The sequence below is a fragment of the Lemur catta genome, chromosome 3 (genome assembly GCF_020740605.2).
Source record: "Lemur catta isolate mLemCat1 chromosome 3, mLemCat1.pri, whole genome shotgun sequence".
In the NCBI taxonomy this organism is placed as follows: domain Eukaryota; kingdom Metazoa; phylum Chordata; class Mammalia; order Primates; family Lemuridae; genus Lemur; species Lemur catta.
Genome location: NC_059130.1, coordinates 4,014,209 through 4,026,969, shown reverse-complemented (window position 1 = coordinate 4,026,969; position 12,761 = coordinate 4,014,209). Strand labels below are relative to the sequence as shown.

Genomic DNA, 12,761 nt, shown 5'->3' with positions numbered 1-12,761 from the left:
CCCTGTTGACTTGCCCTGTGTCTGCAACAGAGCTCTGGGGCTGCCCTCCCTCAGGAGCAGCCTGTTTGCAAATGCTCAGGTGCCGCTGGACACGTTCATAGAATCTTCCAGATCCATGCAACCCAGAAGACAGTGGTCCCCAAAGAGTAGTGTGCATGAGAATATGGGGGGACGTGCTAAAAGGCAGATTCCTGGGACAGCCTTCAGAGACTGATTCAGCTGCTCTGGGGTGACTGAAACTCTGCTAAGGACTTGGAGTCTGCCAGAAGCCAAGAGGAGTAAAGAAACCCCTCTTCACCCTCCAACTACCTTTTTCTGTCTCTCTAAAATTTGCAAAATTCTCTGTATCTGTAGTTTTCCTAAGCACCTTGTCACGCAACCTGGTTAGCTCAAGTCAGAGAAAACCATAAGAAGTTAACAGTTACCGTCGCCTTGGCCCCTTCCCTCCCCAGCCTGGTGGCCCTTCAGCCCCGCAGCTGGGTGGGAGACAGCACAGCCCCAGGCGCAGGCGGGGCCGGCGTGGATTCCTGGAACTCCGCACAGAAACGGGCTCTGCGTAGGGGGAGCTGAAATTCGGGGCTCCCCCCTTGCCGGAGATGTGCGCCAGGAAAGCCCTGACACTTCTGCCTGCAGAGCTCTGAACTGAAAGCAGCCACTGATTCTGAGAGTGGCGGGTCTGACGACATGCGGAGTCCCCCTGCGTGAGAACAGAGAGACCCCCGTGCTTCCTGGGGGTCTCTGACGGATGGGCAGGAGCCCCGGGGGCCCAGCCGTGCGGGCCTGCGTCCTTCTGGGGCCCTCACCGTCCTGCCACTCACCGTAAACCTGCGTGCCGGCCGCGCCAGAACGAGGCCTTATCCTGTCACTGTCCCCACCCCAGGCAGGCCCCGGGGACTGCCCTCTCCCTGCCTCCCTGAGAAACAGCCCCTCGCCCCGCACCCCGAGCCCGGCCGCGGATCCACGCCGCCCCTGGGCGTCCGCAGCCCCGGGCCGGCTTCTCGGCGCGGGGGCCGGAGGCGGGTGCGGTTCGGGGAAGGGACCGCAAGTGGGGGCGGGCGCCGGGCTGTGAGAGCGGCTCCGAGGGCAGATCTCGGGCGATAACCCAGGCCGGGCTGGCAGCGCTCGACAGGAAACCTCGAGCGAGGAGGCAGCGAGGGGGCCGGGGCGGGGCTCGCGGCAACCGCACGGGCCGTGGCGGGACCGCGCGACAGCGCGTGGGGAGCCCGCCCGGCCGCGGGGCGCGAGGGCCCGGAGGCTCGTTCCCGGGGCGCGGGCCTCGCCTCCCCCGGGGGGGGACCTGCCCTTCCCGAGCTCGGGTCGCGCCCGGGCTTCGCGCGGGGTTGGCGAGAACGCCGGGCGCCGCAGCCCGCGGGAGCGCCGGGCGGGACCGACCCTGGACGTGGGGACGGCAGGGGGCGAAGCCCGAGCGCCGCTTCGCAGACGGCGGGTCTGTTTAGAATCGGAGGGAATTGTTCGCTCTGTCTCCCACGGTATCTTGTCGGTTTTCAAACCAAAATGCCATTTCCTCTCCCAGCGTCCCGGAAGCCTGGGGCCGCAGGAGGCTGCTCCATCGGGGGTCCCCCTGTGCCTGGTGCCCAGGACGGTTCCAGAGGGGGCCCGAGGGGCGAGGGCTGCAGAACAGCCCCCTGTGGACCCCGCTGGGTTGTCCAGGCAGCCTCATCTCCCCCGGCGCGGAAACCTGCTGGGCCTCTGGGGTCTCCAGCTCCCAGCCTGGGGTGGGGACCGGCTGCTGCCACTCGCCAGCGGCAGCGCAGCGCGTGCGCCCGAACCAAAAGCATCATTCCTGCAGCACTGCATGATAATAACAATGATGATCATGCTATTTGCAGCAGTAATAGTTTTTGTATTCATACATACATGTAATCTTATGCCCCAAATACCAGTACTGTGAAATTTTCCGTATAGCAGAGGTATTCCAAACCCCAGCAAGTATCACCAGAAAGGTATGGAGCCACAGCCCAGTTCAAGGTGCTTGGCTGGGTGGGCCAGTTTCTGCCCCTCCCCCTGCTGCCCCGCCGGGAACTTTGCTGCACACAATGCTTTGAATTAAGGATTCACGTTATTTGTTTTTGTTTTGGTTGTTTAATATTATGAATGTAATATACTTTCATAGTTAGAGTTTCAAAAAGCACAAAAAGATGCAAAGTGGAAAATAAGTAAAATTCTCCCAAGCTCTTCCTCCCCTGGCTCCTCTGAAGAAGTAACCACTGTGGATAACTTTTGTGTGTGTGTGTGTGTGTGTGTGTGTGTGTGTGTGTGTGTGTGTGTGTGTGTGTAACAGTCCAGATATACATATATTTTTAAAATTTTTAAAAATTGTGGTAAAAATACATAACAAATACTACCATTTTCACCATTTTTAAGTGTAATTCTATGGTATGAAGTACATTCCTGATGTCATGCAACCATCACCACTATCCATTTCCAGAACTTTTTCATCATTCCTAACAGAAACTCCATCCAGATACATTTTTATTGTTTGTAGGTATACAGGCCCAGCGTGGTGGCTCACACATGTAATCCTAGCACTTTGGGAGGCTGAGGCAGGAGGATCGCTTGAGACCAGGAGTTCTAGAGCAGCCTGAGCAGCACAGCAAGACCTCATCGCTATAAAAAATAGAAAAATTAGCTGGGTGTAGTGGCACACATTTGTAGTTCCAGATTCTGGGGAGGCTGAAGCAGGTGGATCACTTGAGCCCAGGAGTCTGAGGCTGCAGTGAACTGTGTGAGTGCACAACTGTACTTCAGCCTGGGTGACAGAACAAAACCCTGTCTCAAAAAAAGAAAAAAGAATATATATGTGTCCTACATAATTTTTTTTTCATACACAGACATTTACATGCCATTGTAGAGCTTGCCTTTTTTTCTCTAGTGCTGGGACTAACAGGTACATGCCACCGTGACACCTAGATAATTTTTAAAAATTTTTTATAGAGATGGGAGTCTTATTATGATACCCAGGCTGATCTTGAGCTCCTGGCCTCAAGAGATCCTCCTGTCTCAGCCTCCCAAAGTGCTAGGATTACAGGCATGAGCCACTGTGCCTGGCCTTGCCTTTTTTTTTTTAAGCCTAATTATCTTATAGATCTTTCCATAGTAGCACATACAGTGTGTGTTTTTTTAACTACTATATATGAGTATACCAAAATTTATCAGGCTCCCAGGTGGTGAATGTTTGCATTATTTTCAGGTTTTGTTTGTTTGGTTTTTGCTTCTGTAGATAATGATACAATGAACATTTTTGTACATAGGTCTCTGTGTCCTGTGAGAGTTTATCTGTAGAATAAATTAAATTCTCAGGGAAATGGCAAAATCCTGCCTGGAATTTTGACATAAGGGGGTTTGATCTAAAGTAGATTTCTTTTAAATGGTGCTGATGTTCAAGAACAAAATGTGAGGGCTATGTGCTGTGTGGGAAGGAACAAAGGCCTAGCAAGACCTGGCCTCTCCTCTGGGCTCTGCCACGTGAGCCATGTGACTGCAGGAGAGTCACTTCACCTCTCTGACCTTCAGTCTCTTTATCTGCAAAGTGGAGCAAATAAGATCTGCCCAGCTTACCTCATTCAATTGTTGTTAGGATCAAATGAAACAAAAAATATGAAAGGGTTTTGTAAACAAAGCGTGGAGCAAATGTTTGGTGTGATGATGATTGTGATAGTGTGGTCCCTGCAGTCGGCCAGGGAAAACCACGTGTCCAAGCTTGCATCAAGAGGTAAGAATATGTCTCTCTATCTCTGTGTGTGTATATCTCTGTGTGTATGTATTTATCATACATATATATTGCTCCTTCTGTATGTATATACACACATGCATACATATATGTATGTATTATTCTGTGTATGTGTATATATGCACACGTACACAAATGTGTGTGTGTGTCTCATACTATGTGCCTTGCACATAGCAAGTACTCTCTGCTAACTCAAGAGACTTGTCCTTGGGGGGGCTGCTGGGGGAATGAGTGGAGGGAACTGAAATAGGAAACCTCCTGGCCAAGGGAGGTCACTTGTGGGTCCTTGTCTTACTCCCAGAGTGTGGCTGCAGGTATTGTCCCCTCCCTTGTGTTTCCTTAACAAGCTGTGTCCCTCTCTCGTGCCCACCTCCCTGCTCAGCTGCAGGACTATATCTGTGTCTTTCACCTCCACCCTCACTGTCTAGCACAATGCCTGGAACTTCCTCTTAATAATAGTGGTCACCATGTGTTTTGAGCAGCTACTATGTGTCAGGCACTCTGCCAGGTGCTAGCTTACATGTTATATGCCCCCTCCTCACAATTACTGGAAAGTTAGGAATGATGGTGGCTATTTTCAGAGGAGATTTTCCAGGGCTTCCATGACAGAGCACTACAGACTGGGTGGCCTAAACATCAGAAATTAGTTTTCTCACAGTTCTGGAGGCCAGCAGTCTGAGACTAAGGTCCGCAGGGTGGGTTTCTCCGGAGGCTGCTCTCCTTGGCTTGGAGATGGCCTGTGTCCTCCCGTCACCTTCCCTCTGTACTTGTCAGTACCCCAGTCTCCTCTTCTGAGAAGGACACCAGTCATATTGGATTAGGGCCCTTCCTAATGACCTTATTTTTGACTTAATTACCTCTCTAATGACCTCATCTCCACATACAGTCACATTCTGAGGTTCTGGGGGTGAGGGCTTCAACATAAGAATTTTAGGAGGACACAATTCAGCCCATAACAAAACTTATGAGTGATCACTTAGTCATCAATAGGTGTTAATGAATGGTGCAAGAACAAAAGAATGAATGGATTGACATGCCTTAAGTAGAAATGGAACCACTTCCTGGGTGGAAACCGTAGCTCGGTTTCTGGGGCAGGGGCAGGGAGAGATGACCATCACTACGTTCGGGGGAGCACGGGGCAGATGGCAGCCTCACAGCACAGTCCGGGTTTCGGGCCCGTCCTGCCGCTGGCCAGGGCATCTCCAGCTGGCCCAGGGGACCAAGGCAACTGTGAACCTCGCCTTGTTCCAATTGGCTTTAATTTTTTCTTTGGAATTTTATTAACACTTTTGAAATTTAAAAAATAGCATGTACTTGTAAAAAGAGAAAACACTGCAATTGCTCCCCATCTCATTCAGAGTGAAAGCCACTGGGCAAGGAGGTTCTACCCAATGCCCCACACTCTTGTCGCCCTCCGACCTGGTCTCCCAGCACTCCCCCTCACTCATGCCACCCTGGCCACACCCACCCCCTTGCCGTTCAGATGCGCCAGGTGTGGGTCCACCGCAGGGCCTTGGCACCTGCTGGTCCTCTGCCAGGAGGGCCCTTCCTCTCCATAGCCTCACAGTGGAAACTTGCCCAAACCACCAGGAAAAATAGGATCCATCTCCTTGGCATTTTATACTTTCATCTCCTTGACCAGTAGTGAGATGGAGTGTCTTTTTATATGTTTATATGCAATTTGTTTTCCTCCTCTGAGAATTGCCTAGTTATATCTTTTGCTGATTTCTCTCTTGGACTATTAGTCTTAGCTTTCATTTTTCAAGGATTATTGATTGAATTCTAAATCTGTAAAAAGCTTTAGAAACGAGGCTGTTCATCACAGAACTATTTACAATGGTGAATAATTGGAAACGAATGACCATCCATGGGGAATGGTTAAATAGTGGAAGGATTATTAGGCAACCATTAAAAATGATATTCAATAAAACCATGAAGTAACATGAAATATGAACATATGAAATAACTAACATGAAATGCTAAATTATAATACTAACTGGAAAACACAAGTTTTGTCAGGGAAAACATTTTGATATAAAATGATTCAATTTATAAATAACAAACACTTTGGAAGGCAATCTGCCATCATATTAATAGTGGCTGTGTTTGAAAGTGGTATTATAAGTGATTTTGATTTTTTTCTACTTTTCTGCGCTTTTATGGCGAGTTGATTTACTCAAAAAGAAAAAGAAAAATGATCACAAAGTATTGCATGAACTATAAAAACTTTAATGGAAATAAAAATATAATGTAAGAAGGGAAACATTTGTCCACAATCTTGCTACCCCTAAGAAATCACGGTCCCTTTCTTCCCCCTTCCCTTGGAACTCTTTTCTATGGGAATCTATATTTTGTAGGCAATTGTGACCCAATGAAACATGAATATTTGAAATCCAGCACTGAGGAGAGGGATGAGGAGGTTTTGGCAGATAAAAGTGAGTAGCAAGACATTACATGTTGCCAATGAATTAGGTAGAGCTGCTCTGCAGGTCAAGGTGATTAGGGCGTCTCTAGGTAGGTCGTCCGAGATGTACACTGGCCAGTGTGGGTCCTGGCCTCACCTTTGGTAGCAGGCCATCGCCATCTGTTACCCCCCTAGGACTGTCAGCCCCGTCCCCTCAAAGAAAGGAGGCCAAGTGTAGAGTCCGGACATTACCTGCTGTAAAGGTTCCAGCCTCAGAGAAGGAAGGAGTTCACAGCCCTGTGAGGACTCCTCCCCCCAGCCCTGAGGACCAGCAAGTCGTCCAAGGGCAGTACCAAGTGGTGGTGAAGACCTGGACGATGGATCCAGACACACCTGGGTTCAACCCTGGCTCCAGCCCTTAGGCATGTTATGAACCTCTCTGCGGCTCAGTTTCCCCAGCTGTGAAGTCAGAGTCACTGTGAAGACCGAATGGAAAAACTCACATGTGGTTCCTGGCCCAGAAGAAATCTTCAGCTAGTGGTTATAACTATTACTCTGTGTGTCTAGCCTGTCTCTTTCCTGCTGCAGTGAAAATTAGTTGCTCAATGAAAGGGAGCAGCCCCCGGAGGGGGAGGTCTGGTGCCCCTGGGGCTGTGGCCATTGGGTTGGCCTCACACCCGGCACCCTGCCTGACACAGGCCCCCCATAGCTGCTGCCACTGCCTTCCTGAGGACACGTGACTTCCTGTTTTCGAAATTCTTAGCCTGCAGTGTCATTGCCAGTTGTATCTGAGCCTGGGGGCAGAGCTGGGCAGCAGCAGGCCCCTGGGCTCAAGGTGGGAGGTGCAAAGGGAGGAGAGTCAGGGGACTTGGAAACTGGCCACTCCCACCTGGATCGTGGGCTACTGTGATTAATATCGATTCCATTGGCTCCTATGAACTGAGCACTTACCAGTTACCAAACCCCTCCCATTTAAGTGTCTCACACCCTGGGAGGTAGCTACTATGACGCCATGATCACACAGTAACAGACCCAGGGCCTGGACTCACGTCGCCTACCTTCAGAGGGTTGGTTCTTAACCTGCAGTGCTGAAGTGCTTCCTGTTAAAGTGGAGACAAGCTGGAGGGGGGATTGGGAAGGCTACCCTATACAATCTGGAGGATTTGTGTAATTTGTACTTCTGAAGGCAGAACTAAGATCAAAATTATTTTTAAAAGACTGAAAATCAGAGCTCCCCACCAGTGCTTGGTGGGTGGTGAGCTCCCTGTCACCCGAGGTATTCAAGCAGAAGCCGAAGTTACCTGCTAAAGAAGAAATTCCTGCAAAAGGTGGGAAGCTCTATGGATGAGGGGAATCCCAGGGGCACTGGGATAAGGTGGAGAGAGCAGGGACTTTGCGTCAGATGCACTCAGGAAATTTCTAGCTGTGTGATCTATTGGAGCCTCAATTTCCTTTTCTGCAAACTTGGTAATATTTCTGCCCTTCGCATACAAGTTTGTTCTGAGGATTAAACCAGATGATGAAAGGGCGGAGAGTTCTCTAAACTGTATGCTGAGTGCAAATGTAAGTCACATGCTTATCATTTTGTGGAGTGAAGAGTTCTCAGACTGTCCATGCACTACTGAGCTCCTACTGCATGCCGGGCACTTTATACATGATCGTTATCTGATTTTATCCTCACACACCCCTGAAGGGTGGGTATCCCCTTCCTGAGCTGGGGATCTGCCCAGGTTCTGTCCCCAGCCCTGGCAAGAAGAGGTGGGAGGACCTGTCCACTCCTGCTGCTGCTTGTACCTGCAGAGCCTCCATTGTGGCAAAGGCCACTCAAGACCTGTGGGCTCAGCATGGCCACGGTGCAGGGCACCTCCCCGCACACTTCATTGCCTCTGCTGTGCACCGCCACCCTGTGAAGTCAGTCTTATTAAACCCCTCTGCAGTGCGGGACTGAAGCTGTCCCAGAACGCTAAGCCAGTAAGAGGCAGATTCCAAATTTGAGTCTTTCAGTCTTTCTGACTCGAAGGTCTATGTTCTTTCCTCTTCTCAAGCGGCCTATGATGTGCGAGGGGAGGAGGGGAAACGAGTAAGTGAAACCAAAATGCACCATCTGTGCTTTACAGAGCCCGTTGGTGGGGGGAACTCCAGGACGTGAAATGTTCACAAGCTGCTGTGACCAAGTGTCAAAGGCAGGCAGACAGCAAGGGGCTGTGAGCTCAGAGGTGGGTGAGAACTCTGGGTCCCGTGGCCACAGGTCAAATCACCTAAGGCAGAGAGCTAAGAAAAGTACCTGGAGTCAGGAGACCCAGTAATCCCATCCAGTTTTGTGTCTAACCTGCAGGCGTCCTTTGGTGAAGTTGCTTCCTCTAGTCTCAGTTTATCAACCTACGTATTGGGTCCAATAATAACCCCCTACTTACCTCTCACGGGAATCAAACCTGATCAGGCACAGGAATTTCAAAAGTACAAACTGGGGTTCAAATAAGAGGTATCCTGAGTAGTTGGATGTGAGGGCGTCCAGCGGAGGCCAGCTCCTCAGCAGGATTTGCTGGGGGACGAGGCTGGCTGGAGGCGGAGATGGGCACCAGTGTGTTCGCAGCTTCGGGCTGTGGAAGAACCAGGTTGATTAAGACCTAATAATCCTGTTTGCAGAAGTTGACAATCTGGCTCAGAGACAGACGATACAGTTCAAGTAAATTTCACTGGCAGAAGTCAGATTCTATAAGGACGGGAGCCTCCCCCGGGCTGGCCGCTGGGGCCTCAGAACCTTCCTGTTAATGGTCAGTGCCGTGGAACTTCCCACACTCGGGGCTTTTATGAAGATGGAGAAAGGCCGCATAGAGATAGCTAGGCTCACTCACACTAACTAGACTCATAACGTTTTTAGACGCAACGAACCACACGGCTGGATACTTTGTGATCAGCTCTGGCTGCCCCTGGAGCCTCCTCTGGGCCACTCCTGTGGACCATTCCAGGTGTCCTGCTACCAGGCAGGAAGGCGACAGCTTGTGTGCACGTGCTTAAAGTAAAAACTGTGACAATAGCTAACATAATGGAGCACATATCCTTATGGGGTCCTTCACCCCATAAAAATGATCTGATTTAGTCCTCACCCCATAAGAGTTAATCGTATTTAATCCTGTAACACTGTCTGCTGCTCCAGGGAAGCCCCTGTACCCTGTGTGTGACCTTAAGCCCACGAGGGCTGGGACTCAGAAGACCCTACCCAAGCGTTAGACACCGTTGTCTTTATAGAGGAAATAGAAGCCCTGTCATTTACAAAAACACCTACCAGTGTTATCTCATCTGATTCTCACCACAATCCTAAGGTGGATAGGATTTCCCTCCGCTTCATAGAGGAAGAAACTGAGGCCCAGAGAGGGGGGTTGACTTGCCCAAGACCACACAGCTAGTAAGTGGCAGGGGAAGTCCTAGAACCCATTTGTACCAATCCTGGGCTCCTTCTCTTCCAGCAGCCCCTGGCACAGAGCAGATGCCCAGTGAATATTTAATCAGTTATGTCATCGAACTGGGTCCTGCGCTGCTGCGTGGAGCTTTCTGGGCCTTCCTGAGCCCCCACCCCCACCCCCCAACACAGGCCCAGCGGACCGAGGAGAGGGAAGGCCCTGCCCGGGGAGCGTGCTGGGGTTCATACGCTCCCCTCTGCCCACCCGCACCCAGCACGCTTGTCATGGGTCATAAAATCATGCTGCTCTTAAAAAGAAAGAAAGAAAACTTGTCCCTATTACTTATCTCCAGGGAGGCGCCCCATTCCCCTGCCCCCCACCGCGCTGACTCTGCACAACACGAAGAAATATTTCTTCTTATTTGTGCTAAATTTACTGCCCAGTAATTTTTCTGTTCTCATTTTCTGCGACAGGCAGCTCTGAGCGATTTTCTCCCAGCTTTTTTTCTGAGTCTCAACAAGTCCCGTAAATCGCCACTGCCATTTCCTCTGCAGTCCTAAAAGGAAAAATCACCCCAGCTTCGGTGGCCTTCGAGGGGGGCTGGCTTGTCTCCCAGAGGCCTTTAGACCCTACCTTGGGTCACTGGGGACTTGCGGCCCTGCCTCGGGGCCAGGGGACAGGCACACCTCCCTCACTGGCCACCTCTTGCTCACTGCTGGAACTCAGCCCTGAAAAACCCCAGGGCATCAAGTGATTGTCCTTGTCGCGCCCTTCACTCTGACGCCGGGGTGGAGGAAGAGGCGAAGATGCAGAAGAGGCGGCCATCGGTCTCCAGTGCTCACGGCCTAGATGGCCTAGATGCAGGGGCATCCTGGAGTCCTGCTGAGTTATGCTTGGCCAGTGCGTGGTGGGATGCGGGCTCTTGCACCTACACCACCCGCCGAGTTTTCCTAGGCCCCAGGTGTTGGGAGTCTGATTTCGGCAGGTGCTGAGGGGAGGGTGCAGCCAGCAAGGCCAGTCCTGGAAGAGGAACCAGCTCAAAGCAGCAGGGAGGGAGGAAAGCGCTGGTGTGTTCACGGAAGAGTGGAGTGTGAAGGACAGGAGCGAGGGGACCAGAGTGGCAGGAAGGCGTGGCCCTTGCAGGGCGGGGCTGGCAAGGCAGAGCGCTGACGCGGCTGGACGGTGGCTCGGACTCCCCCCCCCGCGGCTGGGTCCTCGGTGGCCTTCGAGCAGGGTCTGCGGGAAGTTTCTGCAGAGATAGGCTGCCCGGGACCAGGACGGGGCCCGAGCTGGGGTTGGAGTCAAAGGCCCGAGGACGGAGGGATGCGGGGTGGTGCGGGCGGGGACGCAGGGGACAGCCTTGCATCTCCTGTTTGCGTGGCTCGCGGGGGATCCAGGGGATGGCCCGGACGCGCGGAGGGGCAGACGGGCGGGGCTGGGGGCGGGACGGGGGTCGGAGACACGCCGGGGCCGGTGCTGGGCCACTTGGTGCCTTCCGTGCGCTCTCAGCCTGGAGTCCTCGGTGCCTCAGTTTCCGTGCGTGGCTGGTAGGACCTGACAGTGATTGCATCTCAGGCAGTGTCTGGCTCCGAGTGAACACTGATGAAACGGAACAGCTTTCACTCTGTGTAACAGAAGAGGCAGCTGAAAGAGGGTAAATAGCTTGCCGCAAGTCACGCAGCTGGTAAGGCTGCGACAGCGCTCCAGCCTGCAATGTCCGCGCCTCTGCCCCGGCGTGGGCCCGCGGGCGGCCACCAGGGGGCGCCCCGGCCTCGGGAGACACTCGGGCCGCCCGAGCCGCCCTGGGGCCTGGGCCCTCCGGGTCGCCAGGCCGGGGAGGAGCGAGACGGGTGCTACACCCCGTCTCCCAGATTGAGTTGCTGCACACCCGCCTAGTGGGAAACACAGTCGAGACTAAAATCTGCATCTCCTCGTTCACAGCGCTGTGATCTTTCGAATAAAAACGCACATTTTATTTAACTGCAATATTTGCTGTACCTGGTTCCCCAACCCATTTTATGCCAATGCCAGTGTCAACTAAATGTGCATTAACTACAGTTGGACAAAGGTTAAAGTGGCCGTAGGGGTTAAGGGCCCCTTGGAAATTTGGGGTGGGAGAGGATAAACAGAGGGGAACGCTGAGCTGCATTTTGTAGGATGCATTCGATTTTAACAGCTGGCAGAGCTGCAGGGAGAGAAAAGGAGGGAACGTGAAGAGGGAACAGTGCACGCGAAGGCAAGGGGCTAATAGTCTGGGAGAGGAGACAGATGAGGCTGAGGCCACGGAGCAAGGCTGGTGGGCAGGGAGATGCCAGGCCCAGGAGGGGATGGGACCACTGAAGGTACCTCTGTGCCTTGCCCGTGAGACCCTTTGGGGCTGGGGAGGGAAGCCAAGCACCAGACTCCACTGCCCGGTGTGGGACAGTGTCTGGCTCTGAGGAAGCAGAGAGTTTGGGGGAAGTTAACCTAAATTCTCACTGTCCTAATTAATAGTTAGATAGTACCACCAAGTCTCTGAGCCCCACCCCTGCCACCCCCCAGAGCCCCGTTCTCTCCCTGCAGGAGCCCTCAGGAGCCACACAGCCTGGTCCGGGTGGTACCATTCATCCAGACCCGGGCATCTTCCCGAGGCTTCCAGAGTTCCTGGTTCCCACAGGGGCTCTCACACACCCGAGCTCCCATGCCCCCCGAGGCAGAAGCCCTGTGCACAGGGGTCGGGGGACAGCTTCACCTTCCCACCTCCCCTCCTGTCTCCCCAGGCTCTGTGACCCCACCAGGGGCCACATCTGCCTTGGGGCAGGCTGGGTTTTTCCAGGGGCTAGTCGAGGTGGGAGGGAGGAAGGTTGTGATCAGCCAGAGGTATAGAGATTGGATCTAGTCTCCTTGTCATGATTTCTTTGGCCATCCTGGGGTGATGGGGACATCTTCTTGTCACCCTGGGCCTGGCTAACCAGCTTTGTCTCTTGGTACAGAGGCACAGAGCTTCGGCCTGCTGGATCCCAAACTCTGCTACCTGCTGGATGGAATCCTCTTCATCTACGGTGTCATTATCACTGCTCTGTTCCTGAGAGCAAAGGTGGGTACCACTGGGCTCTGGGAGGAGGATGTTCTTGGAAGTTGCAGGCTAGGGTGGTACGTGGGGCTTAGTATTCATGGGCAAAGCAGGGACCAGCCAAGTACTGGGCAGGCTAAGGAGAAGGCAGGG

The 12,761-nt window shown here is 52.6% G+C and overlaps 1 protein-coding gene across 3 annotated transcripts in view; it reads left to right on the top strand.

The window, feature by feature from the left end:
- The window catches only part of CD247 (CD247 molecule), a 79,820-nt gene that overhangs the window by 58,757 nt on the left and 8,302 nt on the right, over window positions 1–12,761 (top strand). For all 3 annotated transcript variants that reach the window (XM_045546627.1, XM_045546626.1, XM_045546625.1), the window contains exon 2: window positions 12,529–12,632. In XM_045546627.1, the coding sequence (XP_045402583.1) occupies window positions 12,529–12,632 (104 nt within the window). The remainder of the gene's footprint in view (window positions 1–12,528; window positions 12,633–12,761) is intronic.